The 11,970-nt window shown below is 34.9% G+C and overlaps 1 protein-coding gene across 2 annotated transcripts; it reads left to right on the forward strand.

Moving 5' to 3' along the window:
• The first annotated feature begins 8,065 nt into the window (after nt 1-8,065).
• LOC8286565 (RNA-binding protein 2) lies at nt 8,066-11,064 on the forward strand. Of its 2 annotated transcripts, none has more exons than XM_015717273.2 (7): nt 8,066-8,280; nt 8,708-8,829; nt 8,926-9,160; nt 9,238-9,314; nt 9,413-9,494; nt 10,444-10,564; nt 10,679-11,064. In XM_015717273.2, the coding sequence occupies exons 1-6, from the start codon at nt 8,187-8,189 to the stop codon at nt 10,545-10,547; spliced, it is 714 nt and encodes a 237-aa protein (XP_015572759.1). In that variant the 5' UTR covers nt 8,066-8,186; the 3' UTR covers nt 10,548-10,564; nt 10,679-11,064. The 2 variants fall into 2 exon arrangements, with proteins under 2 accessions (XP_015572759.1, XP_002515833.1); XM_002515787.3 differs by having other exon boundaries at nt 9,253-9,314.
• The last annotated feature ends 906 nt before the right edge of the window (nt 11,065-11,970 follow it).

Genomic DNA, 11,970 nt, shown 5'->3' on the forward strand with positions numbered 1-11,970 from the left:
TCATCAATTCACATTTCATGCATATTCCAAATATTCATGTAAATGCTAGTTCTAATGCATTACAAGATCATCCCCTTTGTAATTCATAGGTCTAACTCTTCCTCTAAGACTCTCAATTACTATTTTAATATCATATAAACATTTTTCATCTAGTTATATACCAATTTAACTCAAATTAACATCAAATAAATTGCATAAAACTAATCTCCAACATCTCTGTTTTCTAGACAGAATTTAGTAACAAAGTATATTTATTGCTGGGAAAAATTGGCTCAATACAAAAATCTCGTATTAAATAGACATATACGCTTATGCGTCTAGTTTCGTCTCAAAGAAGAATTATTCAATTCCGACTTCTATAGATTTAATTATTCTCAAATTATTGAGCAAGGGTCATACAGCTAGTTGTACCCGAGCAGCAATTTGTTTGCTCAATTTAAGCAACCAAAACGGCAAAAATAGCAAAATCACAAAACTACAAAGTTATAGAGGACTCTTCAAAATTTCTATAGACACCAATTAAACTTAATTTGGACTTATATAACCCATGTTATGCCCAAAATACAGAACATTAAGGTTGCTGGAATTTTGACAGTTTTCTATCTTGACATACTTAAACTTAAATCAAGCTTAATCTTTATGCAATCATTCAATACTCTACTAATTCATGATAATCAGACCTTTAATTAATCAATGAAAGCATCAATTGAAGTTTCTCCAATTTGTAATCAAGAACCCTAATGACAAATTAATAATACTCAAGTAACAACTCACCAATTTCAGCTTTTGGGTTGCTAATATGCTTAAATCCTTTAGCTTTAGCTTGGCTCCTTCAATAGTTGGTCAAATCCTATCTTAATTTTAAGGTTTTTTAGGTATTCCACTCCTCTCTCTTGTTCCAAATTTTGAGTTTTTGGCCATGTACGAATTTTAGAGAAATGAAGAGGTAAAATGAGCTTGCTCATGGTTTCAATTTCCAAGATTCATCTCTCAATGCCACCACCTACTTAACTAGTTTTATCATCATAAATTAATTCTTACTAACCATATATAGGTACTAACTTTTAATTGTATCTTTTAAGTCCAATCTATTTACCCAACCTTCAGCTATTGGTTCAATTAAGTCTTAAGGCTTAATACACATAACCCAAATACTTAATCAACTTATCTAAATTAATAATCTAATATCATGTTTCTTATTCTCTACTTATAATTAATATATATCTATTCCCATAAAATAAAAATATTATTAATATACCATCATATGCCCAATGATTAAATGTAAATGCATATAACATGTATGATGAGAAAATGCAGGCGTTACATGAACTCTTTCGCATTCCTCTATAGAAAGTGAGCTAAGCAGGATGATCATTGCTATTTTATTCTTGCCATTGGCTTTTTTATAAGCATCCACCCACTCATCTCTATCAAGTGGAATGTCTGCACCATCTTCTTATTTTGTGGGGATGTTCATTCATTTCTTACACAATCCCACACATCCATCATATCGTTATCCAAATATATATCCATCTTATACTTCAATGGGCATAATCGGACCCATCAGAGTATGGTCCAAGGTGGTGGATACCTTCATTGGCCATTTTGATCTTTCACTCTTGCACTTAAGTTTAAAGAAGAGTACTTAGCTCTGATACCACTTGTTTACCTTTATGAACCAAGAAGGGAGACTGAATTAGTGAATTGAAATAAGGATGAGAGATTAAAATTTTTACTAAAGAAAAATAGAGAATAAGTAAAGAGAGAAGAACATAAGAGTTTATAGTAGTTCAGGTGTTAACAAAATCCTACATCTACTCTCTAATTCATAATCAAGTATTAACTATACTTTCACTCTTACAAAATGGAGTTTTCCAATAGGTATAATCGGACCCATTAAAGTATAGTCCAAGGTGGTGGATACCTTCATTGGCCATTTTGATCTTTAACTCTTGCACTTAAGTTTAAAGAAGAGTACTTAGCTCTGATACCACTTGTTTGCCTTTATGAACCAAGAAAGGGGATTGAATTGGTGAATTGAAAGAAGGATAGGAGATTAAAATTTTTACTAAAGAAGAATAGAGAATAAGTAAAGAGAGAAGAACACAAGAATTTATAGCGGTTCAGGTGTTAACAAAACTCTACGTCTACTTCCCAATTTATAATCAAGTATTCACTATACTTTCACTCTTACAAAATGGAGTTTTCCAATAGGCATAATCGGACCCATCAAAGTATGGTCCAAGGTGGTGGATACCTTCATTGGCCATTTTGATCTTTAACTCTTGCACTTAAGTTTAAAGAAGAGTACTTAGCTCTGATACCACTTGTTTGCCTTTATGAACCAAGAAGGGGGATTGAATTGGTGAATTAAAAGAAAGATGGGAGATTAAATTTTTTACTAAAGAAGAATATAGAATAAGTAAAGAGAGAAGAACATAAGAGTTTATAGTGGTACAGGTGTTAACAAAACCCTACGTCTACTCCCCAATTCATAATAAGGTATTCACTATACTTTCACTCTTACAAAATGGAGTTTTCCAAAGCTCACTCCCAACTTAGTATTTTAGAGCTTGCACTAAACCTTACACTTTGTATTTTAATGGCTCACACACAACCTTCACAAGAGTTTTACTTAAGCTAACTCTCAAACCTAAATCAAATTGTTTTGGCTAATACACAAACCTCACTAGAGCATTCTAACTTTTCGAGGTTGTTGATCAGCCAATAAAAGCTATTTGAGGTGATATTTATACCCTTAAAATCTCAAAGAACCGTTACACATAAAATTTTCAAAAACCTATCAAGTTTGCTTTAAGACAGTGCATTAAATGCATCTGTTAAGATGTAAATCATAGTCGTGATTCTTGCTTCGTGTTCATAAAATTTGAAATGCCTCTAACGGCTATCTGACATCGTAACATGGCATTGACAGCTTTTTTTAAATAATTGTTGGCAACTTCTAACGGACATTTGAACCTTTGAAATACAAGGTTGCAATTATGATCTTTCCAACTCATTTCCTACTGTCCTAAAACTTCACCATTGCTTGGTGTGGTCGCAATTTTGGACTTGTGTAAGCTAGAAGCCTCTGCCTTAAAATTGAATATTTTTGCGATTGTGTCTTCTTGGTGAGGTTATGATTTAGGAAGACATTATCTTGAGTTAAACTGCAACATCAAAATTTAAAGAAACATTATATCACAACTTCAATTTGTTTATTAAGATCAAAATTGGAGATAAAGCCATGTGACAAATCACTTAGGCTAATAATTAGATACTATTAAAAGTTGATAATTTACTACTAATTTACCATTTTAAAATATAAATAAGAAAATATAATCAATTTTCAGTAGATCGGTCTAATCGGTGGTCCGACTGATCAAACGGATTGATATGATAAATGACACTTTAATCGGTTCATTCTCTGATCTAATTGTTAAAACATTGAGTACAAATACAAAAAATAAATGGTGTATTAAATCCGTATTTAGAGGTTAGCATTTTCCAACCTCAACTTTTGTTTTATTTTATTTTAAGAAATTATAATTTTATTTTATTTTTTCTATTTTTAAACTTTTTTTTTTCAATCAATTGTTTTAACTTGCTAAAATATTCAATATGATATCTCTAATCGGTTTTATAAGTTAAAGTATTTATATATCTTATTTTGAATAATAAATTGATTTAAATACATTCTTTTAAAGTAATATCATATTCTCTTTCTTTTTCTCTTTTTTGTTTATCCATCTTTAACCTTTCTTTACAGCATTTTTCTTTTAAATTTATGTTTGTTTCTCAAGACTTTAAAAATAGAAAAGAATAATATTTTTTACTTTCTCATTTATCTAAATAAAGAATTAAAAAAAAATAAAAATTAGGTTCTTATATTTAATTTTTTTTTTTGCATTCACCTTCAAAAAAAAGTAAAATGAAATATATTCTTTCACTTGAAAACAATGAAAGAAAGGGATATTAAAACTGATGCGATGACGAGACAGTCCATGACACGACTGCAACCACGCTCTACACTAAAACTGACTGCGGTGCCCACCATCGAAACCACAATCAAAGCTTCTAAAGGCGGACTGCACTAATCACTTGAAGAAGAGTCTATCGCGCTTCGGATCCTCCCATCGCTACAAAGCACATTCTCAGCACAGCACCAAGGACAAGATTACAAGAAAGGAAAGACTGACTCTCTAACAGTGAAGGCTGAGACACTGGAGTCAATGAAAACAACAAGACAGACATGATCCTAACTCCGCAGTACCAAGAAAAATCTTAACTTAGGTCGAAGGAAATCTAAACCTAAGCTCGATACTAACTTTGTCACGACCCCACCTTGGGCCCGTGACCCATGACTAGGGAATGGGTAGGCTTAAGGCCACCGAAACCCGTAGTAAGCCTGACACTCACTAATTTAAACAAATCTCATCTCAAATTAATATTATTAAAGCCACAATTTATCTTAATAGTTACACTTTACAAAATTACTTGGCCTACCGGGAAAAACTAGGCGAGACCCGAAGCTCGGAAAATTTACAACTGATACATCTACTAATTACTACTCATGGAGAATCTAAGATTGACCAATTTACATACCAAATCAAATACATCACCCGATGATGAAGGAGTCGGGTTATTGAATAAGAGTCATGGAGAACTAATGAATCAAAAAAAAATATAAATGGAGATCACACCGAGAGTGAGTTAAAATCAAATAATCTAGGGACTATTGCTTCTTCTCGGAAAAACATAGATTATTCAAATCGATATCAAACCATACTATAATCATACCCTACTATTTCCTTCACATAAAATATTAATCATTCGAATCAAAATATCAACCATGCACGTGAAATACAAATCACATTATAATCAAATACCATAATAAATAAATAAATAAAAATATATATTTACTTTTACGGGACGAGTGGCTCTAGAGAACCCTAAACCCCAAATTCTAGTAGCCATTCGGCTCTCTTAATCCAATAAGATCGCTCGAGAGCAATGCTCGACCAGGGACCTTACCTCCAATCCTAGTCACTTAAATATCCAAATAAGAAATCTAGTAGCCATTCGGCTCTCTTAATCCAATAAGACCGGCTACCAGAGAGCAAGCTCGATCGGGGTCCTTACCTCCAAACTGAACACTTGAATTCCAAATAAGCTTACCAGAGAGCATCGCTCGATCGGGGACCTTAACTCCGTGAATCAATCGAACTCGTACCAGAGCAAGCTCGATCGGGGCAAACAAATCCATAATAACCTCATGTCCATGATCATTACCGGTATGACGCTAGTCCCGATGTAACCCATCAAAGTGGCATGTTCTACAAGCCACGTTTCCCAAATCGCAATCACCACATTTAATAAATATCATTATCCGATGAACTCAACCAATACATATCGGAAATAAAGATTAAAGATTTAAGGTAAAACAACGTGCAATTTGTGAGGGAAAAAATAATAACGCTTATCTTATTATAACATACTAATAATAATATTTATATTATTTCAAATATTAATAATCAAGTGAAATCATTTATCTTGCGATACTAATAATCATATTAAGCACAAATTCTAAATAGCATATTAAAATCGGGATTAGCAATAACAAGAAAGATTAAATGACTTTAACTCACAGGGATTGGGCGACCTCCTAGCTCTCCTCTCCTTGGAGCGAGCCAATGCATGATCATCTAATCACGGAAAACAATTTATCAATACCGAGACAATCGATCATTAATCCTAGGTCTAGACTCCTAGACTGACTGTCTAAGAATCTCGACTCGGAGAATTCTCACCGAAAATCCGGCAGAACCTCCCCTACAACACGAACATTACCCCCCAGAAAACGGGTCCAGGACCCGCCAGAAGGACACTTCCAATATCCAACAATTTAAACAACGGGAGTCGGGTCCCCAAACTTCACTATTTCCCGACTCCGCCACACAGCACAAAATACGAGGCAGGCAAACTGACAGACAATTATTTTTGACTCACAAATATCATCAAATACTCAATATAACCCAATAAACACAAATTTAAAATCAAGGATTTCTAAGATCAACGGCCAGAGAAAATTACCGAGACACTCGATCGCTCGGTCGACTCGCCTCCGGCCGCCGGAGTCCGATCGACGATCCGAACACACCATCGGACTCACAACGACGCGCTGATGACGATCCCCGCTTTCGATTTTCCGATCTGACACCCGATCATCCGGAGAAATTTACGGACGATCTCAACCGTCGATTCGCAAACGAAGCTCGATCGCCACGAAACCAGTGCCAATGCAAAGCTTGAGCTGAGGAGAGTTGGGATACGTCCTCCGATCGTCCATCCTCTGCCGGAGCTCGCCGGAAAAGCCCAAAAAATGCGGCTGCCTCCACTTCGCCGGAACTCTCTCCTCCGGCCACCAAAACCGACGCCGCTACCGCCAAAAGGAAGCTCTCTCCAAGGGGAGCCGATCGCCACCAAGATCTACCGGAAGGTCACGGAACGCCGAACGGCCTTCAAAGCCGCCGCCACACGCCACATTCCCGCCACGCTATCACGGAGCCGCCGCTGCCGTCACTGGCCAACAAGACGCCGCCTGCTTGGCCAGCCCACGCCCGACCCGCCACCGACGCCTCACTCTCTTCCCTACCTCTCTCTCTCCTCCTTTCTTCTTCCCCGATTTCTTTCCTTTCAATATCGACATTTGACCCCTGAACTTTTCCTTATTATAATTTGGTCCCTCAACTTTCTTAATTACTTACAATTTCATCCTGCAGAATTCCAATTTGACCCCCAAACTTCTTTTTAGCCTTTCAATTAAGCCCCTAACTATTTAATTTGGGCCAAATCCGAATTATTGAAAATACACAATTACAAAAATACCCCTGACCGACATATTTATTTACGAAAATACCAAACTCACAAATTTCCATTAAACCCTCACAAAAATAAAATTATACTTTTAATCCTTATTCCAAAATAAATTTCCAATTTAAAATTTAATACTACTAATCAATTATAATACCAATTTTCCCAAAATTCTTTTATAAACATCCTTTACAATTCTACCATAATTTTCCAATATATAATTTTACTTATATAAATATGCATTTGGAAAAAAAAAATTGAATAACCAAAATATAATCATTTCTCAAATAGTTTACTTAATTACTCCTTAAAAATCAAACTAATTGGATATGGAAAATAACTCATTTATTAAATATATAAAAAAAATTCTGTGTGTTACATTAAGCTCAAACTTGAAATCAAATATAAAAATTTACCAAATATAATTCTAACAATTCTATTCTAATAAAATTTAAATTTATTAGCCTCAAAATAAAATAGAAGAATTAGGTTTTATATTTTATTACAATATTAATTATCACTAGATTTATCTTGATTTTTTAGAAAAGTTATAAAATCAAATTGTAATCATTCATTTAATTAAAAATTATAGGACCAAATTTTCTTTTAAATCTTAATAATTATAAAATATTTTTGTACCAAATAGATTAATTTATCAACTTATGATGATATACTGCTAAAATAATATTAATTATATTTATAAAATAATTCTTACTAGTAATGTGCCTTTTAATAAAACAACACTACATTGCATTATAGGGATCAGATGAAATGTATATATCAGTTAAATAATAAAATATTGCAATATTTAACTTTATTTAATATCTAATTTTTTATTAGCTTGATAAACTTTTCTGTTATGTAATTATTGAATATAAATATGATATAATTGTAATGATTATATTTTCTATAATACAATTTTAAATTAATTTTAGTCCAATGGTTTTAAACTAAAAATAATATTTTTAATTATTTAAAAGTAAATTTTTTTAAATTTTTATTATTTTATATAGTACTTTATCGAACCAAACTCATCTAAAAAATTGGTATAGTTTGGAATGAAAATTTGTACTATAATACGATTCTGAAAATTCAAATTTAAAATTTCCGGTATTTAGTTTGGACATTTTTAAATCTTCGTATTTAAGGGATTGAGACCCGACCCGACCCGTTTTATGACATACTTACTTTGAACAACGTGGTCCGACTCCGAACTCACCGCTTGAAGAACAGCTCTTCAAGACTTCTCTTCCGTATCGTATGCAACACATACACACGCGTTGTCTCTCTCTCTGTAAAACCTTTTCTAAGTCATGGCTGATGCCTATTGGAGATACAGCGACGCGCGTCAGCCTCAACAGCAGCCAATCCCTACTCTCGTCGGAAAACGCTCTCGCTCCGACTATGGTAATTTAATCAAATTTCTTTTTGTTCAGTTTTCAGATTTCTTCATGTCTTTCATGCTCTATTAAGTTCTGCAACTCTGCTTATTTGTTCAAATTAGGGTTTTCTTCTGATTCAGTTTGGTGTCCGATTATATACTAAAATCAAATTGACCTACTTCTCAGGAAAGAAGAGCCTGAATTTGTTTTTCTTTTTTCCTTCATTTCGTGATGAGCAATCTTAGATTATGTCTAACACCACTGCTATAACAACTCAACTGAGGAAAACTTTGGGGTTTTTATTAGAATTATGCAGTGACCTTTTTTAAATTAGTTATTTTTAATAATTTTCACAAGTACTAGGTTATATCTGTGGAGCATTAAGATTGACACTGTGGTATTCTCGGTTCTGTTAAATAGCTTATTTATTGGTAAAATGTATAATCTTGTAGATGTTACTAGTGGCCATGAACTTCCCAATTATTATACCCGTGATGATGACAGAGGAGCTCTCCGTGCAATTAGAGATACAGATTCCATTGGAGCATCCTATGATCGATACCTGCGCAGCGCGGTGACTAGTTATTATTGATGTCTTTGGACCTCCATGTCACTCTCTCTCCATGATTATTGTTATGTAGTGTAACTGACTATTGATATCATATTTCAGCCAATTTCTTCATACAGTGGAGGGCAATCTGCTAGACCAATAAGTGGAGTGCCTAATCGTGTTGCTGATGATCCACGCATCATGGGTATTGGAGGCTTGGACCCCGGGCCTACTGTAAAAGACAGGACTCTTGGCTTAGGAAGTGGAAGACCTGAAACTTCCCTTCCTCCTGATGCTACCAGTACACTGTTTGTGGAGGGCTTGCCATCTGATTGCAGTCGACGGGAAGTGGCACGTATCCTTCCAGTGGCTTCCATGAGCAATCATACTATTGCTTTTCGTTTTCCTTTATAGTTCTATTCCTTCACTCAGGTTTGACACTTACAGATATCTTTCGTCCTTTTGTTGGTTACAAAGAAGTAAGACTTGTGAGCAAGGAGTCGAGACGTGTAAGTTAATTTGTTTTCTTTTTGATTGTTTTTGCCCTCTTTTGTTATGTAGAGTCAATATGGTAATACATTGATGAATTGACTGATAAATATTGCAGCCTGGGGGAGATCCGCTGGTACTCTGTTTTGTTGACTTTTTAAGTCCTGCCCATGCTGCCACTGCCATGGATGCATTACAGGGTGAGCCTAAGATGCTTTTTCCTTATCCCGCTACATGGGAACTTTATGATCTTGCATATCACTTAATTTATCAATTCGCTGTTATCTGCTATCCTTTTCTTTCTCGTTTGGTTCTTTATCACTTTTCTGCATTGGATGGAGGGGACTGGTTGTTTTGGCCTAGAGCTCTGATGTGGTTTAATAAGTACAAGCAGGCTGAATTGTATAGTATTAAAGATCTTCGGTTATATGAGATGGTTCTAGATTCATTCTTATCTAAAACATCAAGACACAGGAGTCAAGTGGATGTCTTAACTAACAATAATGATATTATCAGTACGGCATGCAATGAAAAGTTCGGCTGTGGATGGATATTATTGGTGGATTAGCCCTTTTTTTTTCTTCTTCTTTCTGGAATTGAGGATTGGTTAAATTATACGTCATTTACACACCTAAACTGCATGAACTACTTAAAATGCACTTGGCTTCGATAAATATTAGAGTTATAAGCAATTGGTCAAACAGTATATTATGACTTATCGAAGTCTAGCTGATTATCTGTTCAACTGCGGTTTAGGCGGAGTCTACCAGCGGACAAGTATCTTATTATTATGTTTAACCTCACGTTTTTCTAATTTCCTCCTGCCATATGAAGCCACAGGCTACCTAATGCACGAAAATTATTTTCCCCGGCATTATGCATGAGGCAGAGACAAAAGCCTGTTGTTGGCTGTTTTCTTTAATAGCAGATAGGCCCTCTTGTCCAGCACCTTTCATTAGTCAGGTGTAATCGGTGGTTCGACATTCTCGAGCTAGCGCGTTCAAAACTCATCTTCGCATATATGGTTATATGTTGAGTGTGTACTTGAAGTAAATAATTTAAGCGTCTTAAGCTCCTATCTGCTCCCTAATTCGCCGTTCAAAGCATGGTCAGTTGTGCAACGTAAAATAGCCAAGCTCGATTTTGCAGGTTACAAATTTGACGAGCATGACCGTGATTCGGTCCATTTAAGGTTGCAATTTGCTCGCTATCCTGGTGCGAGGTCAGGTGGCGGGCATCGCGGAAAACGGTAAACTATGCCGTTTTACAGGTGATTATTGCTTTTTTTAACCGCTCGACCTCTTACTATTCTTGGCTTTAGGTGCTAAGAAAAGTTTATTGCAAAACAAGTCAGGCTAAATCATGGAACCACCATTCTGTGTAGGATTTGCGCAAAACCAGGGAGGTTATGATATTGAGGGATGATACGACAGCCTTGCGGTTACAAGTATTATACAAATCTTTTGTGTTTTCGATGATTCTGAGGCAATAACTAGAGACTCAGTGTGTGTGTTTTTGTGTTAGAAACTGCCAAATTTTATCGCTTCCAATTAATTCGGTCTCCATAATTTCGAGATATATTTATGAATCTATTTCTAGGTGCGTTTAGCGATGATTTTCTGCATTTTCTATGTATTGGGATTAGGTACCCGTGACTGTACATGTTCAGAAATGTATTAAACATTCAAAGACGTACGCATACTAGCAAACAGTATAGCCATGATAGTGCTAATGTGATTAGCTTCACGTAATGTTATATTTATTTTCCTACTTTCCCCTGCAAATAATTGAGAAGGAAAATGGTTAGCTTTAAATAAAAACTAGGGACAGTTTTTGGTTGATGCGTTTTTAGTTCAGTAATTATGTTGGGTATGTTGCACTATTTCTTCTTCCTGATGGGTTCTTTTGACATGCCAATTAGTTATTTTGTTTTGGCTGGTTAGGGTATATGCAAGGGAACTTGCATTTGCCATCTGCCTAGGGCTCTTAAACAAAGTCAATCTCTGCCATTTTAGCCTGAGAACAAGATATAACTAATTGTGATTTTTGCTTAATTGTCTGATTATTGTTATTTTGGAAAAAGATGGTATATTATCTATTGTCAGCATGCATTGGGTGGTCGGAATCATTATTCGATTTCTTTGGAGATCAAAAGATTGGGGCTGTACTTCATTACTGAGCCTAAGCATATGTTCAGTTTAAAAAAGAAGAAATAAGCATATGTCAATTTTGTGCCGAACTGTGCCACATATTTGGTATGGAAATGATGAGCCTGCTAGTTGCAGATTGATGTGTGTTCTCAGGTCTACAATTAAGTTGGCTTTCCTACTTCATAAATTATTTCCTAGCTTACAATGTTCAAATATTCATGACATTGTAAAGTCTGCCACACTGAATAAGCAGGATTTCAGAATGAAAGATATCAGAATCTTACCAAGAATTCAAGTCATGAACAATGGTATACTGGAAACATCTGAGACATGAATCATTTAGCAGTAGCTGCCTTGGTTATTGCTTCAAACTTTTTAAGCAATATCTTGGAAGCTTGCATATGATCTCGAGCGAACTGAAGTTTTAAGTCACAGGCTAAAATCTGCTGAGTGTTACACTTAAAACTTGTATATATATATATATATATATATATATTTTTTTTTTTCTGTTTCCACTCTCCTTCGA

Source organism: Ricinus communis, chromosome 1, assembly GCF_019578655.1.
Source record: "Ricinus communis isolate WT05 ecotype wild-type chromosome 1, ASM1957865v1, whole genome shotgun sequence".
Classification (NCBI taxonomy): domain Eukaryota; kingdom Viridiplantae; phylum Streptophyta; class Magnoliopsida; order Malpighiales; family Euphorbiaceae; genus Ricinus; species Ricinus communis.